The sequence below is a fragment of the Octopus bimaculoides genome, chromosome 5, assembly GCF_001194135.2.
Source record: "Octopus bimaculoides isolate UCB-OBI-ISO-001 chromosome 5, ASM119413v2, whole genome shotgun sequence".
Lineage (NCBI taxonomy): Eukaryota > Metazoa > Mollusca > Cephalopoda > Octopoda > Octopodidae > Octopus > Octopus bimaculoides.
The window spans coordinates 72,457,608-72,473,240 of record NC_068985.1 but is presented as its reverse complement, the minus strand read 5'-3'; the positions used below and the strand labels follow the sequence as shown (position 1 = coordinate 72,473,240).

Below are 15,633 nucleotides of genomic sequence, written 5' to 3'. Positions count from 1 at the left end.
ACTTTTTCACGCAGCTATCCTCATCCATTCTCACCACATGTCCATACCAGCGCAATCGTCTCTCTTGCACACCACAACTGATGCTTCTAATGTTCAGCTTTTCTCTCAAGATACTTACACTCTGACGGGTATTCACATTGACATTACACATCCAACGGAGCATACTGGCTTCATTCCTTGCGAGCTTACGTATGTCCTCAGCAGTTACAGCCCATGTTTCACTGCCATGTAGCATGGCTGTTCGTACGCATGCGTCATACAGTCTGCCTTTTACTCTGAGTGAGAGTCCCTTTGTCGCCAGTAGGGGTAAGAGCTCTCTAAAGAAAATGGATATGGAAAAATGGTTTGAGGTTTCTTTTTGTATAAGCTTACCTTTCTTTGGCTAAAATGACTGAAACACCAATGCACTGTGAGAGTTCTTCAGCAGTTAAAGAACCATTCTGTTCCACCTGGAAATAAAGATCCAAATACATTATATTTTGTTTCTTCAGAAAATTGTACTTCAGCAAATCTAGTTTTAATTCTTCAATATTCTAAGTTTCATATCATGAGAAACTTAAATAGCTACGAGCTTTATCATCATCATTGTTGCATTAATAATAATAATAAATAATAATAATAATAACAATAATCAGATGAGATCAAGAAGACTTAAGATTGGAAGCATTTTAGTCATGACTATCCTGTATTTTTTTCCAGGCATAGTGTGGTTATCTAATACTATGTTATTGAATATGTTCTTTTTTTAAAGCAGATTATAATATGAAGGAGATTTGACTGCTATTTCTAGCAGGTCAAGCAACAACATAAAGGCTTTGGATATATTGGTATGCAGGAATCCTCATTAGATGTTTCATTTAAAATTCATCCCAACAGACCTCATAAACCAACAAAGGAGCTTCTATGCTCAACTTAGAAGTAGCAGCAGCCAAACTTGCTCAAATTACACTCTTCTATCTTAAAAGAAAAAAGGATATAATGAATAACACAATTCCTCAAAAAAGATGAGTTGGTCACAAAATGAATGGCACTGATCATGGATATACTCTACCAGAGCTGATCTGTAGTTAAACTCATTTCTTGATGTTTTTATTGACTGATTAACTTATTTCCAGATATTAAAGATGACATGATAAAAGATTGACTAGATTGATAAGCAATCATGCTCACTGCATGATTGATTAACCAGTGACAGATAGTTGGAAACTAATTCAAGCACAAATATCAATGTTGTATTTCACAAATGCATGCAATATAATGATTTCAAATCTTGGCACAAGGTCAGTAACTTGGGGGGATGGGGTAAGTCGATTACATTGACCCCAGTATTCAGCTGGTACTTATCAGTCCGAAAAGGATGAAATGTAAAGTCAACCTCGATGGAATTTAAACTCAGAACATGAAGACAGATGAAATGCTACTAAGCATCTTACCCAGCATGCTTACAATTCTGTCTCTGTCCTCAGACTGATGCCTTAATGCATGCAATATATTAAAATGTTTTATTTTTCAACATACTGACAACATACTGTGCAGGAGATCTATCAAATCTATGAGAAAGTAAATGTTAATAGACATGAAGATGATGTTGATGAGATAAATGTCTGAGTTATGGTTATTAAAGTTAATTTTTCAGACTATTAATCTCATATTTAGAGATGAGAAAAATTTCCTTAAACTTTTACATATAAACCATTTCAATTGTTTTGATTCTTGATCATCATCAGGTGTCTTATTCATGGATGTGTATTGGGGTGAATTCAAACTAGGAATGTACATACATCAATGAGCCAGGGAATAAGGATATTATTAACCTTAGTTCAGGTATTAAGATTCCTAGTTAAAACCCAGTCCAATATTAAGTATTTCTCTAGGAATAAGATACCAGATGTGAAGATCAAAACCAAACCAATCAAAACATCATGTGGATGTAAGTATAACACATGATTGAGAGAACTCTTTTAGTCTAGGGAGGGAAGAACCTCTTGAATCCCAATGACACAACGAAATGCAACCAAACCATGATGTAAATTAGCTATCAATGTTTTTATGGCTTACCAAGCCATAAAAACATCATTATCATTTAATGCCTGTTTTCCATGCTGGCATGGGTTAGATGGTTGACTGGGGTTGGTAAGCTGGAGAGTTGTACCAGGCTCCAGTCTGGTTTGGCTTGGTTTCTACGGCTGGATGCCCTTCCTAATGCCAAAAACTCCTTTTATGTGTCATCAGCACTGGTCACGACTACAATTTCACTTGGCTTGATGTGTCTTCTCAAGTAAAGCAAATCGCCAAAGGTCTCAATCATTTGTCATCGCCTCTGTAGTACTCAGCAGCTGAAGATCATGCTTCACCACCTCATCCCATGTCTTTCTGGGTCTATCTCTTCCAAAGGTTCCCTCCACAGTTAGAGATTGGCACTTCTTTACACAGCTGTCCACAACAAAAGTTTGTGGTATACACAACAATAAAGAATGGGCGTAGAACAAGTAGAAAGATATATTTTTTTCAAAATGTAAATACTGAACAGTATATATACAGAATAAAATCCTTTTAAGAACATAAAAATTTGCTGGCAACCAGTCATGGGGATCGAACTCACACCACTCCAGTATCTGCTCTTAAAAAGATTTTATCCTTTATCTATGCTGTTCAGTATTTACGTGCTGAAAAAAATTTATCTTTCTACTTGTTCTACAATACATTTCAATGCTTCAAAAACAAACTTATGTTTGTTTACATATGATGTAAAGAATGGTTTATTTCTCTGCTGTGGTAGGCATAAGATACTGAGCCCCAACAATTATTAAGACATTGCTATCCTACCTATGCAAGTCTGGTAAAAATGGATGAAAATAACAATCTCTATAGACAAAGCTAATACTTTATCACTGGTTTCAGTCAATATGGTTGTGGCCATGCAAGAAAAGATTTAACCCCACTTAGCATTCAGGTTCCTCACTCAAATGTAATGCTTTCTTATTCACATTGTTTTGAATTAATTAGCCATTATCTCATAGTTTTGAGATTTTGATGATGGGATTGTTTATTTTTTAAAATAACATTGCAGGGCAGTTATGAGAGGCCAGGTCTGGCTGGTTTGAACATAAAACTGGTATAGCATTTGAGCCAGATACCATCGGTTTAAATGCTAAAGGGATAATCTTGATGTTACATTTATAATTGAATCTGTCAACAACAATAATAGAATTCTTCCTAAATTCAAATTAATACTCACCATCTCTATAGTCCGCTCAATGGCTTGTTCTTCATTGTGGGACTGGCTCTGTAACACCATAACACCACTGTCAAAAATACGTAACCTGAAGCAAAAACAAATGAAAGTATAACTCTTTTACTTGTTTTATGTGATTGTTATCACAACAGGTCGTTGAAGTGTGAGATATACTATATCTTTATTTACAATGCTTTCATTCGTAAGTTATAACAAATATTGTTTCTTAATTAAAAGCTATAATGATAATCTCGTTACTTATAACTTAATTATAAGTATTTATCACTTAGCATAACTCTTAGTTTAGGCTGCGTAAATGTTATGATGTATCATACCAAGACGCTGAACGTGCGTTCATACGTACATGTATGTTGAAGATTTAGATTATATTTTTTTGACCATTACACATAAAAAAATAGTTTCATTAATATACAGAAATAAATTCAACAAGTTGAAAGAAACAAGAAGTAAAAGGAATTAAGTTTCTACATTAATTTATTATATACAGTTTTTTGACATTTATAGATATTTAGAAACAAATGATTTCGTTGTAGATAATTACGACTTAAATTTTATATTAACTAATTTCTCATTCTAACTATAAGGTTTCACGACAATTCAATATTGTCAGATATATCATGGCATATATATTAGCCGATACTCAAAAGGGTAAGTGTCGTGGATTTTAGTAGCATCCAATGATCACTGGAGAGTTTGCCGAAAATCAGGGTTTTTATAACTACTCATACACGAATCATAGAACTGTAACCCCGTGAACAACTTCTTCAACGAAGTTCATAATTCGTATATGGGCAGTAATTTTTAACCAATGAGAAATCAATAATTTCTCATGTTCGGGCAAACGAACTTACGTTCTCTCTCCGCCTCTTATGAGTTTGCTACACTTGTGTCAGTCATTTGACTGCAGCATTGCTGGAGCACCGCCTTTAGTCGAGCAAATCGACCCCAGGAGTTATTCTTTGGAAGCCTAGTACTTATTCTATCTGTCTCTTTTGCCGAACCGCGAAGTTACAGGGACGTAAACACACCAGCATCGGTTGTCAAGCGATGTTGGGGAGACAAACACAGGCACACAAACATATACACACACGCACATATATATATATATACATATATACGACAGGCTTCTTTCAGTTTCCGTCTACCAAATCCACTCACAAGGCTTTGGTCGGCCCAAGGCTATAGTAGAAGACACTTGCCCAAGGTGCCACGCAGTGGGACTGAACCCGGAACCATGTGGTTGGTAAGCAAGCTACTTACCACACAGCCACTCCTACGCCATGATAAACTGATAATTTCAAAATTTTTTGTAACAGTCACAAATTATGCAAACCATCAGCACAAAATAGCAACAGAACTTTTCTCAAATCATACTCTACAGCCTTAAAAAGAGAAAGGACAGATTAGATGATGTGGTCCTAGACAGACTAAACCTGAAGAAAATGAGAGAACAATCATGGCTTCAACACCTTTGATCATAGATCTGCTCAATCAGCCAATTTGGAAAGCAACAACAACAGCAAAAACAATGATATAAATCATTAGGCACAAGGCAAGAAATTTTTTGGAGTGAGTGGAGAAGAATGTTCTGTTATACCAACCCCAGTACTTGTACTTTATTTTATCAACCCTGGGAAAATGAAATATAAAGTTAACTGATATAAAGCTCTACTGATTTAGATACCAGCCAATAGGGAAAGACCTACCAGTCCTGACTATCCAGTATTTTCGATTATCTAAGACTATATTATTCAACGTATCCCCCTTTTTTTAATATAGTAGGCTTTCTCATTGGTGTTGTTGCTTAGCATCAAGTCAACTCCAATTAAGCAGATCTCTGATCAGAGGCATGCCAACCATGATCATATCATCTTTTTAGAAGGAATTTGGGACTACATTATCTAATGTGTCCCTCACATATGAAGACAATGTGGTATGATTTGAGGGAAATTTTGCTCTATTTCAAGCAGGTTGAGAGCCCACATAAACACAGACAATACACCAGGTATCTGTTTAGAAGTAAAGATTCCTAGTTTGAATCCAACCTGAAAATGTCCACAACCAGGCGTAAAACACCAGATGATTGCAGATTGCATATTATAAATATACACCTTCAAGCTGTTTTTACAGGCTTAGTAAAGCAGAAAGTAAGTGCCATGACCTTTGTAGGCTCCTTCACTGATGACATTGAGACAGTTGAGGTTCAGCTTAAATATCACTTTGACTTAAATGAGGCAAAGCAACAGGGAGAGACATTGGAACCATAAAGTCAGCAGTGTGACAATTAGATAAAAGAGAGGAATTTTAATATTGCCTACCACCTCTAGAAATGGTGACAAGAGAATCCTTCATTATATGATCTAGCGTCTCACTTGTAGGAACCCACACTTCCCAATTCAAGTTTTGTGTGTGTGTGTGTGATCATCGTCGTTAAATGTCCATTTTCCATGCATTCATGGGTAGGACAGTGCATGGGTACTATTATTATCATTATTATTCATGATTATTTCAACTTTTCTAATATTTTTGAAATCATCTAAACAAGTGGCTAGGGTAGGTGATGACAAATAACTGAAACTATTGGTGATCTGCTATGCTTGAGAAGAAATAGTAGTTGTGGCCAGTGCCTGTGAAATGTAAAAAGCACCCATGCTGGTGACATGGTAAAGACACCTGGTGCACTCTGTGGAGTGATTAGCATTAAGAAGGGCATCTAGCTGTAGAAACCAAGCCAAAATAGACTGGAATCTGCTGCAGCTCTCTGGTTTACCAGCTCCAGTCAAACCATCTAACCTATGCCAGCATGGAAAACAGACACTAAATGATGATGATGATGATGATGAAAACAATAATATTCCCAGAAAATTTCTTAACAGAAATCACGATGAGAATGCTTGAGCTATGAAAAGAAAACAATAACAACAGTTGGCTGACCTGATATCTAGATCAGAGGATTCCATGATTTCGCAAGCGTGTAGCAAATCTTCAGGTGATAACAACTGAAACAAACCAAAAAATTGTAAACCAATAGATAAAATGTCAGAAACATAATGAAAGATATAAAGAGAATTTACAAACAGCCTCTATATGGTCATTTGGCCTGTTAACAATAACCCTTTTCATTGGTCTGTTACAAGACATAAGCAACAACATGGTTAGACAGCAAGTTTTTGACGGTCAATGTCAGGGATCTGTGTTCCATTCCCAAATAAATGTACTTTGTTTTAGCTTCTTGTATTCTGGGTATCAGCAATTGACATCTCTCATTTGTAATGTCTTCTTCACATTCATGCATTTAAAGCAGTGTTTCTCAACCATTTATTTTACGTACAGACCCATTTGGTTCCTATTTTACTCTACTGACCTGCCGTAACTATTTGATATATATATGAAAAACATCCTACTGTATTTTTATAATTGAATATTTTAAAGAATTGTATAAGAAAATTAGAACATTTTGTGTATTGTAGAAGTATAAGCAATTTATTGTACATAAGTTTTAATGACAAAATCTTATATGGACCCTCAAGGGCCATATGGATCCCAGTTGAGAACCACTGATTAGGAAATACTATATCCTTAGCATAAAATCCTGATTAGATTGAAAGCTATGTGCACATACACTGAACTGCAAAAGAAACATGATTTTTTTTCAAATGTCATTTTTATGTGGTAAATTCTGAAAATTTATTTCAGGGATGTAAGAGTAAATATTTCAAGACATACCAGTTTATGGCTGAGAACCCAAATTGCAGGTAACTTTTCAACTTTCTCTGAATTGAGATGCCAAAATGCAGCTATGTTGAATACCATGGGTGGCAGTCGCAAACAACTGTCATGGAAACCTTGTGGAGGTTATGGGTATAAAAAACAACTTGACCCACGTTCCTGGCATTCATAATTTGGACGCATCAAGTATGACCCAATTGTCAGTAGCACAGAGAGAACAAGCTTTCGACAGATTGCAAGCAGGGTAGCATGCCCTGGTTGTTGCGAAAGCTTACAATGTCCATGTGCACCATCTATTACCTGCAACAGCAATACAACACCACCAACAGCACTGCAGACTGTGCCCGCAGAGGATGCCCCCGGGTGACCACACCCAGGCAGGATCACGTCATTCACCTGCAACACCTTTGTGATTGCTTTAGACTGGCCAGCATAACAGTTCATGAGACCATTGGCACTGGACAATGACCCATCAGTGATGACATGGTATGATATCGACTGGCTGCCAACAACCTGTGTTGCTGTCGTCCTGCTTGAGGGCCTGTCCTCACCGCCTGCCACTGTCAGGCACAACTACAGTGGGTTACACAGCACTGATATTGGTGGCATCAACAATGAAGGTCGATAGTCTTCTCTGACAATAGCTGGTACTGTGTTTCCACCTCAGATGGCAGAGTGAAGGTATTGTGTAGGAGGGAACACTACAGAGACACATGCGTCATGGAGAGAGACATGTGGGGTGGCCAAAGCATCATGGTTTGGGGTGCTATAGGCCTGAATCAGAGAAATGGGCCCCATGTTTTCCAAAATGTTGGTGCTGGCAGAGGGAAGGGCATCACAGCGCAGCGCTACGTTGACCAGATCCTAAGACCTCACATCATGCCCTTCTTCACATGTTACCATAGCCACGTGTTCCAGCAGGACAATGCTCCCTCCCACACGGTCAGGGTCACCATGGACTTCCTGCATCAGCACAACATCAGAACCATGCCATGGCCAGCTCTCAGCCCGGATTTGAATCCAACTGAACACCTGTAGGATGAAATCCAGTGACGGCTGAATCAGGTGATCACAAAGCCAACAACTCGTGTAGAACTGGACGCAGCTTTCATCAGGGTGTGGGCACAGGTGCCAATGGATTTTGTGAACCACCTCATGCACTCCATGTACTGATGGTGTATGGCCATTTTGAACACCCAGGGAGGGCATACACAGTATTGAAAATGTCACGCCTGACAATCTCAATGTGCTGGATCTGCCCACATGACAACAACCCATAGACTGTGGTCAAAGTGCATCCAAGAAATTGACTTTATCAGATGTATCAAAATTTATCTCTGACATAATGAAATTAAAACATATTTCAAAATCACACATGTCTCACATATCTGTTGCGGTTCAGTGTCATCATCATCATCGTTTAACGACCTCCACCTTCCATGCTAGCATGGGTTGGACCATTTGACTGAGGACTGGTGAAACCGGATGGCAACACCAGGCTCCAATCTGATTTGGCAGAGTTTCTACAGCTGGATGCCCTTCATAACGCCAACCACTCAGAGAGTGTAGTGGGTGCTTTTACGTGTCACCCGCACGAAGGCCAGTCAGGCGGTACTGGCAATGGCCACGCTCAAAATGGTGTATTTTATGTGCCACCCGCACAAGAGCCAGTCCAGGGCACTATTAAAACAAAAACAAAACCAACACACTTAGCTTGAGTTACTACAATTCCATAAGTTCTCTGGCTCCAGAGATATTTTACAATGAAATTTTCATAGTATATGATGGACAATGCATATTATCTTGGTTTCTTGTCTTCATTCTTTTCCTCTTGAAGTAGAAATGGAACTATCTGAGATATTTTGTGAGAGGAAGCACCAGTAGTTTGATGATTATGTCTTTCTGATGACAGGTAACAATAGAAATTGCATCACTGATTTAACTCACTGAAAGCTTACTTGGTAATCAATCAACATTTACATAATTATTAAGTTGAAAATTATACTAAGTTCAATATTACCTCCATTCCACGAGCTCTGTTAACTCGGCAGTAGACATCAGTGAGTGTCATCATTCCACCACATTCCTGGAATCATAAAATTGGTAATGAGTTCTTGCAAATTAAGTATCTATAAAAGCAGTAAAGTGTTCTTCATAGTAGGTGATTAGACCTCACTTTCAATACATAGAGTGGATAAGAGATAAACTTGCTCTTAGATAGAAAGACAAGTGGCCTTTGAATAAAACATTAAATAGTATGGTATCTATTTCACCTACAGCACATATATTTATGTGTGCACTAACATATTTAGTATATCTTCACCATAATCATCATATCATTTTATATCCATGTTCCATACTGGCATGGCTAAGATGGTTTCACAGGAGCTGATGAGTCCAAGGACTACATCATGCTCCAGTGTTTGCTTTGGTATAGTTTCTACTGCTAGATGCCCTTTCTAATGCCAACCATGTCACTGCATGTACTGGATGCTTTTTTTGTGCCACCAGTACTACTAAAATTGCCATGCAGCTTGCAAGACAATGAAACTCTGAGAGCATGGCTTCACACAAGGAAATGATGGGTATGAGGAAAGGGGTAGAACATGTTTCAAACAGTAAAGAAGCTACAAAGCTACTCACATTTTAGAAGGGAAGGTGGAAGTGATCAAGTGAAGTTGGAAAGAGATAAAAATAGAAGTGAGCGGAACAGAGAAACCAGGAGGGAAGGCGGGTGAAAGTTGCAAGAGTGTATGAGATAGTGAGAGGCAGAGAATGGGTAAGGGGAAGTAGGCAATAACTGTAAAGATTGGATAAGGTTGAAAGGTGGGTATAGTGAATGGTGAATAAAGGTTTGGAAATGGCCAATGATGCATGAGCTGGGTGAGTAGAAGTCAATGGAGAAAAAGGGTTGGGGTTAGTAGTAGAATACCAATGATGATACAGTAAACAGGAGAAGGCTGAAAGAGAGAGCAGGTCGTAGGAAAGTGTGGGAGGGGGAGGTTGATCAAAAAACAATTTTAACTAATTAAAATGCAAGAAAGAGAACAGTGAGGAGACCATAGTGTAGACTGATTAAAAATTAGATGAAACATGCTGTGGGAAGAGAATCTGAATTCTAAGTACACTGACAAATCCATGCATGTTTCACTCATACTAGACTTCCTCAGCTAAGTAATCAGGCAATTTAAAATACTAACATTGGAAATTTTTCTGTCATATATTAGAACTCATGGTAAATAAGCTGGACTGGGTTTATATCCATGGTCCATGGGCTGGATAGTTGAATACTGTATCCAAAAAGGATAATTTTGCTTCTGTTTCTATGTAAATTTACAAATGTGATTGAGGCATTAAATAGATGTCCCTACTATTTTACACATTGCATTCTATTTTGAATAACTCTATCGCAGGAAACAGGATGCCATATAATAAGTGACTTAAGGGAGATATGGCTGCTCTTTCTAGCATGTTTAGCAACTGCATAGAGGCTCCCGTGTAAGGGTGTTGAAAGTACTGATAGTGGATGGTAAATATAGTTGACACAAAAGAAAAGCAGAAAAAACTCCAACAGAAGTGATAAGATCATGTTAGATCTCACCTAACAAGATGACACACCAAGGTTGAGAGGAGGAGTGGAGTTATACTCTAACTAGAATGAAGAGTGCAGTGTGCAGATTCTTTGCAGACTCTCAGACTGATGAGAATTAAGCACTTGACGCTCAGATTGACAATTTGCAGGATATATATCAACAAGGAAAGATTTCCAACAGATTGCAGTTGTAGAAAACAGCAGTTACCAACCTGGACAATAGTATTAGCAAGGTTAAAACTCTAAAAGATTCTAATTTAAAATGTAAAATTATACAGCTACATATAATTGCAGGTTAGTTAATAAAATTAGCTTACTGAGTAGACAAATATTTCAAAAATCTGTGAGAAAATTAATTTGAATAAAAGGCGTTTTTGGTAATGAAAATGTCAGGAACCACTACTCTGGAGGAAGTGTTTAGTCTGAAACCTGGAATGTAGAGTGGTTTCACAGCTATGCTGGGTTGGCATGAGGTGAACATTAATAAAACAGTTGTTAATATCAAATTTGAACATACAGCAATTGGCTTTTTCAAGATGTCATTAAGTTGCTGTGCCAACTGGAGATAATAACGGTCACCAGTTCCATGTGTCTCTCTGGTGACAGGATTTGGTATACCCATACTCAGTAAATAGGACTTGAAGCGAATAGTCTGAAAGTAATCATAAAATAAAGAACACAAATAATGTAACTGAAAAATCAAACCAAATTATGAATACAAAAAGTTATCATGAAATTGATAAATAAGAAATTGTTTTATAAAATTGCAATGTTTTAAATTTTGGAGAATTCAAGAAACAAGAAATTTGAGATGTTCATATATGAACATTGAAAATAATTTTTAAAATGACACAAAATATGGTGATGAATTAGGCCAGAAGAACACCTCTATCACCATCATTGAGCTTTGATCAAGTAGACCTATCAATCAAACATATTCCTGTCATGGCCATTTCATCTCATTGCCAAACACAGTATATTTAGAATTATATTATCCCAAGTATCCTTCCTTTACTGAGATGGGGTATAGTTTGAGAGAAATTTGGCTGGTATTTCTAGCAGATTGAATACCTACATAGAAGCACCTTCAATGTTTTGCAGTCAGTGGCAGTTTACAGACCTTCAAATAGCTGACACACTGCCATTGCCGAGGCAGCATGTACTGCAGCACCACCAAGTGTGTGAGAGTAGCACTTGTAGAATGTTTAAACTGGATCAGAGATAGTTTTTTTTTTTTGACCAAATACTACTGCTGCAGTAACATATATAAACAACAGGACCTTAGACAACAACACTAAAATAGGTGTGTATGTGTTTGTAAAACATGAATATTTAACTTACCTCATCTTCAGTTACATCTTGTTTTTCTTTGATCTTATTGGCAATCATATTCGATATAAGCACCATCTCTTTGGCCTGCAGATTGAAAAAACCCAGACATGTTAAGATCTGTAATAATGTATTTTTACAACAATGATAACTGTGGAGTGATGGAGGGGATAAGATAACAATAGATATTAAATAAGGATTATAGATTGATGATACATTTTAATTAATCAGTCGTATACTTAACTATTAAACAGAGGTTCCTGTACAGTTTAAGCCAGGATGGTTTAAACTAGTGGTTCTCAACTGTTTTTTTATCTATGGAACCCTCTGTTTACTATTTTATTCTAGTGGACTCCATAGTCATTTGTTGTTTAAAAACTAGTTTTAAAGAAACTTCTTTCAAAATTCCTATTTTGTTTTTCACACATTAACTTGCATAGTAAGAACTAAGTAAAATGTTAGAGAAAAAAACTTAGATATTTCTTGCAATACATACATTTACATAATTTACAACTTTTCAAGGACCTTCAAAATACTACTGTGGATCTCCAGTTTACTATTTTGCTAGTGTGGTGCCCCAAAAACCTTATATGGACCCTCAGGGTCCATATGGAACCTAGTTGAGAACAACTGGTTTAAACAAACTAATTAACTAAACAACGTACATTAAATTCATATACATTCCAGTCTATCTTTTATTAACAACTCAGAGGCATGAAGGCTGCTACTGAAATCCCTCAATGTTACTTATGTAGCAAACTCATAAGAGGCGGAGAGAGAACGTAAGTTCGTTTGCCCGAAGATGAGAAATTATTGATTTCTCATTGGTTGAAAATTACTGTCCATATACGAATTCTGAACTTCGTTGAAGAAGTTTATCACATGGATTCGTGTAGGGACAGTAATTTTCAACCAATGAGAAATCCATAAATTCTCAGGTTCAGGCAAACGAACTTACGTTCCCTCTCTGCCTCTTATGAGTTTGCTACACTTATAAGTTCAGTAAACCACCATTATCTCTTACTAAAAATGAAGTAAAGCAACTAACTTAAATTTGTTAATTTGATTGGTTCTTGTAAGAAATTAGAATGTAAACAACAAATATTAAGCTAATTAATTAATATTAAGACTACACAAGGTGGTAAGCTGGTAGAACCATTCGCATGCCAGACAAAATGCTTAGCGACATTTTGTCCATCTTTACGTTCTGAGTTCAAATGCCATCAACGTCCACTTTACCTTTCATCCTTTTGGAGATTGATAAAATAAGTACCAGTTGAGCACTGGAGTTAATTGACTTACCCTTTCCCCAAAATTGCTGGCCTTGTGCCGAAATTTGAAACCAATATTAAGACTACACACTCAAGTCAAAAATCTAAGAAAATCATAAGAATAGAATGACAACAGCTAAGAACATTAATTGGATGAAAGTGTGATGAGCTACTGAAGATTATATACAGGGTGTCCACAAAGTCTGGCTACATGGAGTAAATAAAATCATAACATAAACAATTAAATATAAGAAATTATTATTTCTTAAAGTATGTGTTAATCCCCATGTACCCAGACTTTGTGGACACCCTGTATATATATCCAATATGTTAGAGAACAACAAACAAAAGCAAAAACTACACATTTGGTGCAATTTTTCAGGTGTAAATGAAGCTGAAGAGCCAAGAATATCAAACTTCTAATATTGGTATCAATATTAGAGAAAGAAGCTTTGATTTTAATTTTTGGAAGTAATGTTTCACAAAATGATTCATGACCAAGTTTTTTTTTTATTTGTTTGCCTAAGCCCTTTAAAGCAGAGCTCCAGCATGGCTGCAGTACAATGAATTAAACAAGTAAAAGATAAAAGGGGAACATTTTCAGAGAAAGATTACTTTTTCAATCAAATTACTCAAATCTTCAAAAGCTTGTGAGATGTTTTTATCTGTGTCCTCTCGTTTCTTTTGGATAGCTCTTTCTATGCCAATGATGCCAGGACGGTGCCGTGGAGAAGTTACCTGCAAAACAAATTGTTTCTTGTATGAAAATCATTAAATAAATCATAGATATTTCATTCCTCTAATGACTTTACATCCGTTTTATATTTTTACAGATGGAATGTAGGCATTAAAATTTAGTGGAAATAAAGTATTGCTTAAAACAAAGAAAAAAAAAAGAATTGTGGATGACAATAGTTGATAAGGTACTGGACAACCAGTCAGTGGTTTAGGTTTGTGTACATGGTCAAGACTCTTATCTTTGAACAACTACTCCACCTAGCTCTATACTACTGCTGTTTAGGAAAAACATAGGAAAAACATAAACAAGTTGACTGATGATCAAGGTTACTCCAGCCCTAACCAACCTGTTATTTTTTTCATGTAGCTATCTAAGGTAACTTTTTCTTTTTAAGACAACAGCTATGGTGATTTGGTTGCTATTTCTAGCAAGCAGAACAACTATGCCATATAGAGGCTTCCTTGTTGGACCTAAGCAAGTACTGCTAATGGCACAAGTAGGAGTTGGTGTTATTGTTTAGCCCCAGGTCAACCCTGATCGAGAAGACCCGTAGTGAAAACTATTCACTGCATATTTTCAGTTATAATATACCTAGGACTACATTATCCAATGTGTCCTTTCTACTTAAAAATGCTAAGGTGCACCTTAAGAGAGATATAGCTGCTTCACTACAGCAACAACAACATCAACAGCAATAATGTGGTCTCCGGTCAAATATGACTGAGCATCCAGGACTATTGAGTCCTCTTATAAGTAATTTCAACTACGTTATCTAATGCAGTTATGGGCAAGCTATTATTAGCCGTGGGTCTTAAGAGATATTGCTCAACATAAATCAAGTCACACGACTGAAACAAACATTGTATGCAGTACAAAGTAGACCTGACATTACACTAAGTAATTATAAAAATCTGGGTGAGAGAAAGAAAGAAAATTATTCAAACAAATAGAACCAAACTTGAGGTTCAGTTCCACAGTATGAAAACTTAGGCAGGTGTCTTCTACTATAGTCTTGGACCAACCAAAGTCTTGTGAGTGGATTTGGTAGACAGCAACTGAAAAAGCCCACCATGTGTGTGTGTGTGTGTGTACTTGTTCCCCACCAACAACTTGTATTGGTACATTTAGGACTCTGTGACTTAATGGTTCAGCAAAAGAGGCCAACAGAATAAGTAGTAAGCTTTAAAAAACAAAAAGCCCAGAAGTCAGTTTGTTTGACTGAAACGCTTCAGGTGGTGCCCCAGCATGGTTCAACTGCATCAATGTGACAGCATAAAATGTTAGTGTGGAAACTTACTGAAAGTTTCAGGGAAGGAATTAAACATGCCAACAATAACAATAACCAGTATTTATTCATTACCTCTGCCAAGGAAAGTTATGTTTTAATCGGCGTTATTTTGTCTATCTGTGTGCAAAATAACTCAAGTTGTGAACGGTATTTGATGAAACTTGCAGGAAAAGTTGGTAATGACACAAGGAACAGATGATGAAATTTTGGTAGTGATCCGGGAAGTTTTAAGGATTCTTGAAGAATTTTTCATTTGTTATATTTACTTTACATTAAGTATTAAAATGCTACGTTCTTTGATTATCATCATCATCATCGTTTAACGTCCGCTTTCCATGCTAGCATGGGTTGGACGATTTGACTGAGGACTGGTGAAACCGGATGGCAACACCAGGCTCCAGTCTGATTTGGCAGAGTTTCTACAGCTGG

The 15,633-nt window shown here is 36.8% G+C and overlaps 1 protein-coding gene across 4 annotated transcripts in view; it reads right to left on the bottom strand.

Moving 5' to 3' along the window:
* Positions 1–15,633, bottom strand: part of LOC106876214 (vacuolar protein-sorting-associated protein 36) — a 41,428-nt gene that overhangs the window by 6,836 nt on the left and 18,959 nt on the right. For all 4 annotated transcript variants that reach the window (XM_014924674.2, XM_014924676.2, XM_014924675.2 and 1 more), the window contains exons 6-12: positions 13,793–13,915; positions 11,919–11,993; positions 11,095–11,229; positions 9,006–9,071; positions 6,191–6,255; positions 3,239–3,323; positions 373–449 (exon numbers count right to left, since the gene is read on the bottom strand). In XM_014924674.2, the coding sequence (XP_014780160.1) occupies positions 373–449; positions 3,239–3,323; positions 6,191–6,255; positions 9,006–9,071; positions 11,095–11,229; positions 11,919–11,993; positions 13,793–13,915 (626 nt within the window). The remainder of the gene's footprint in view (positions 1–372; positions 450–3,238; positions 3,324–6,190; positions 6,256–9,005; positions 9,072–11,094; positions 11,230–11,918; positions 11,994–13,792; positions 13,916–15,633) is intronic.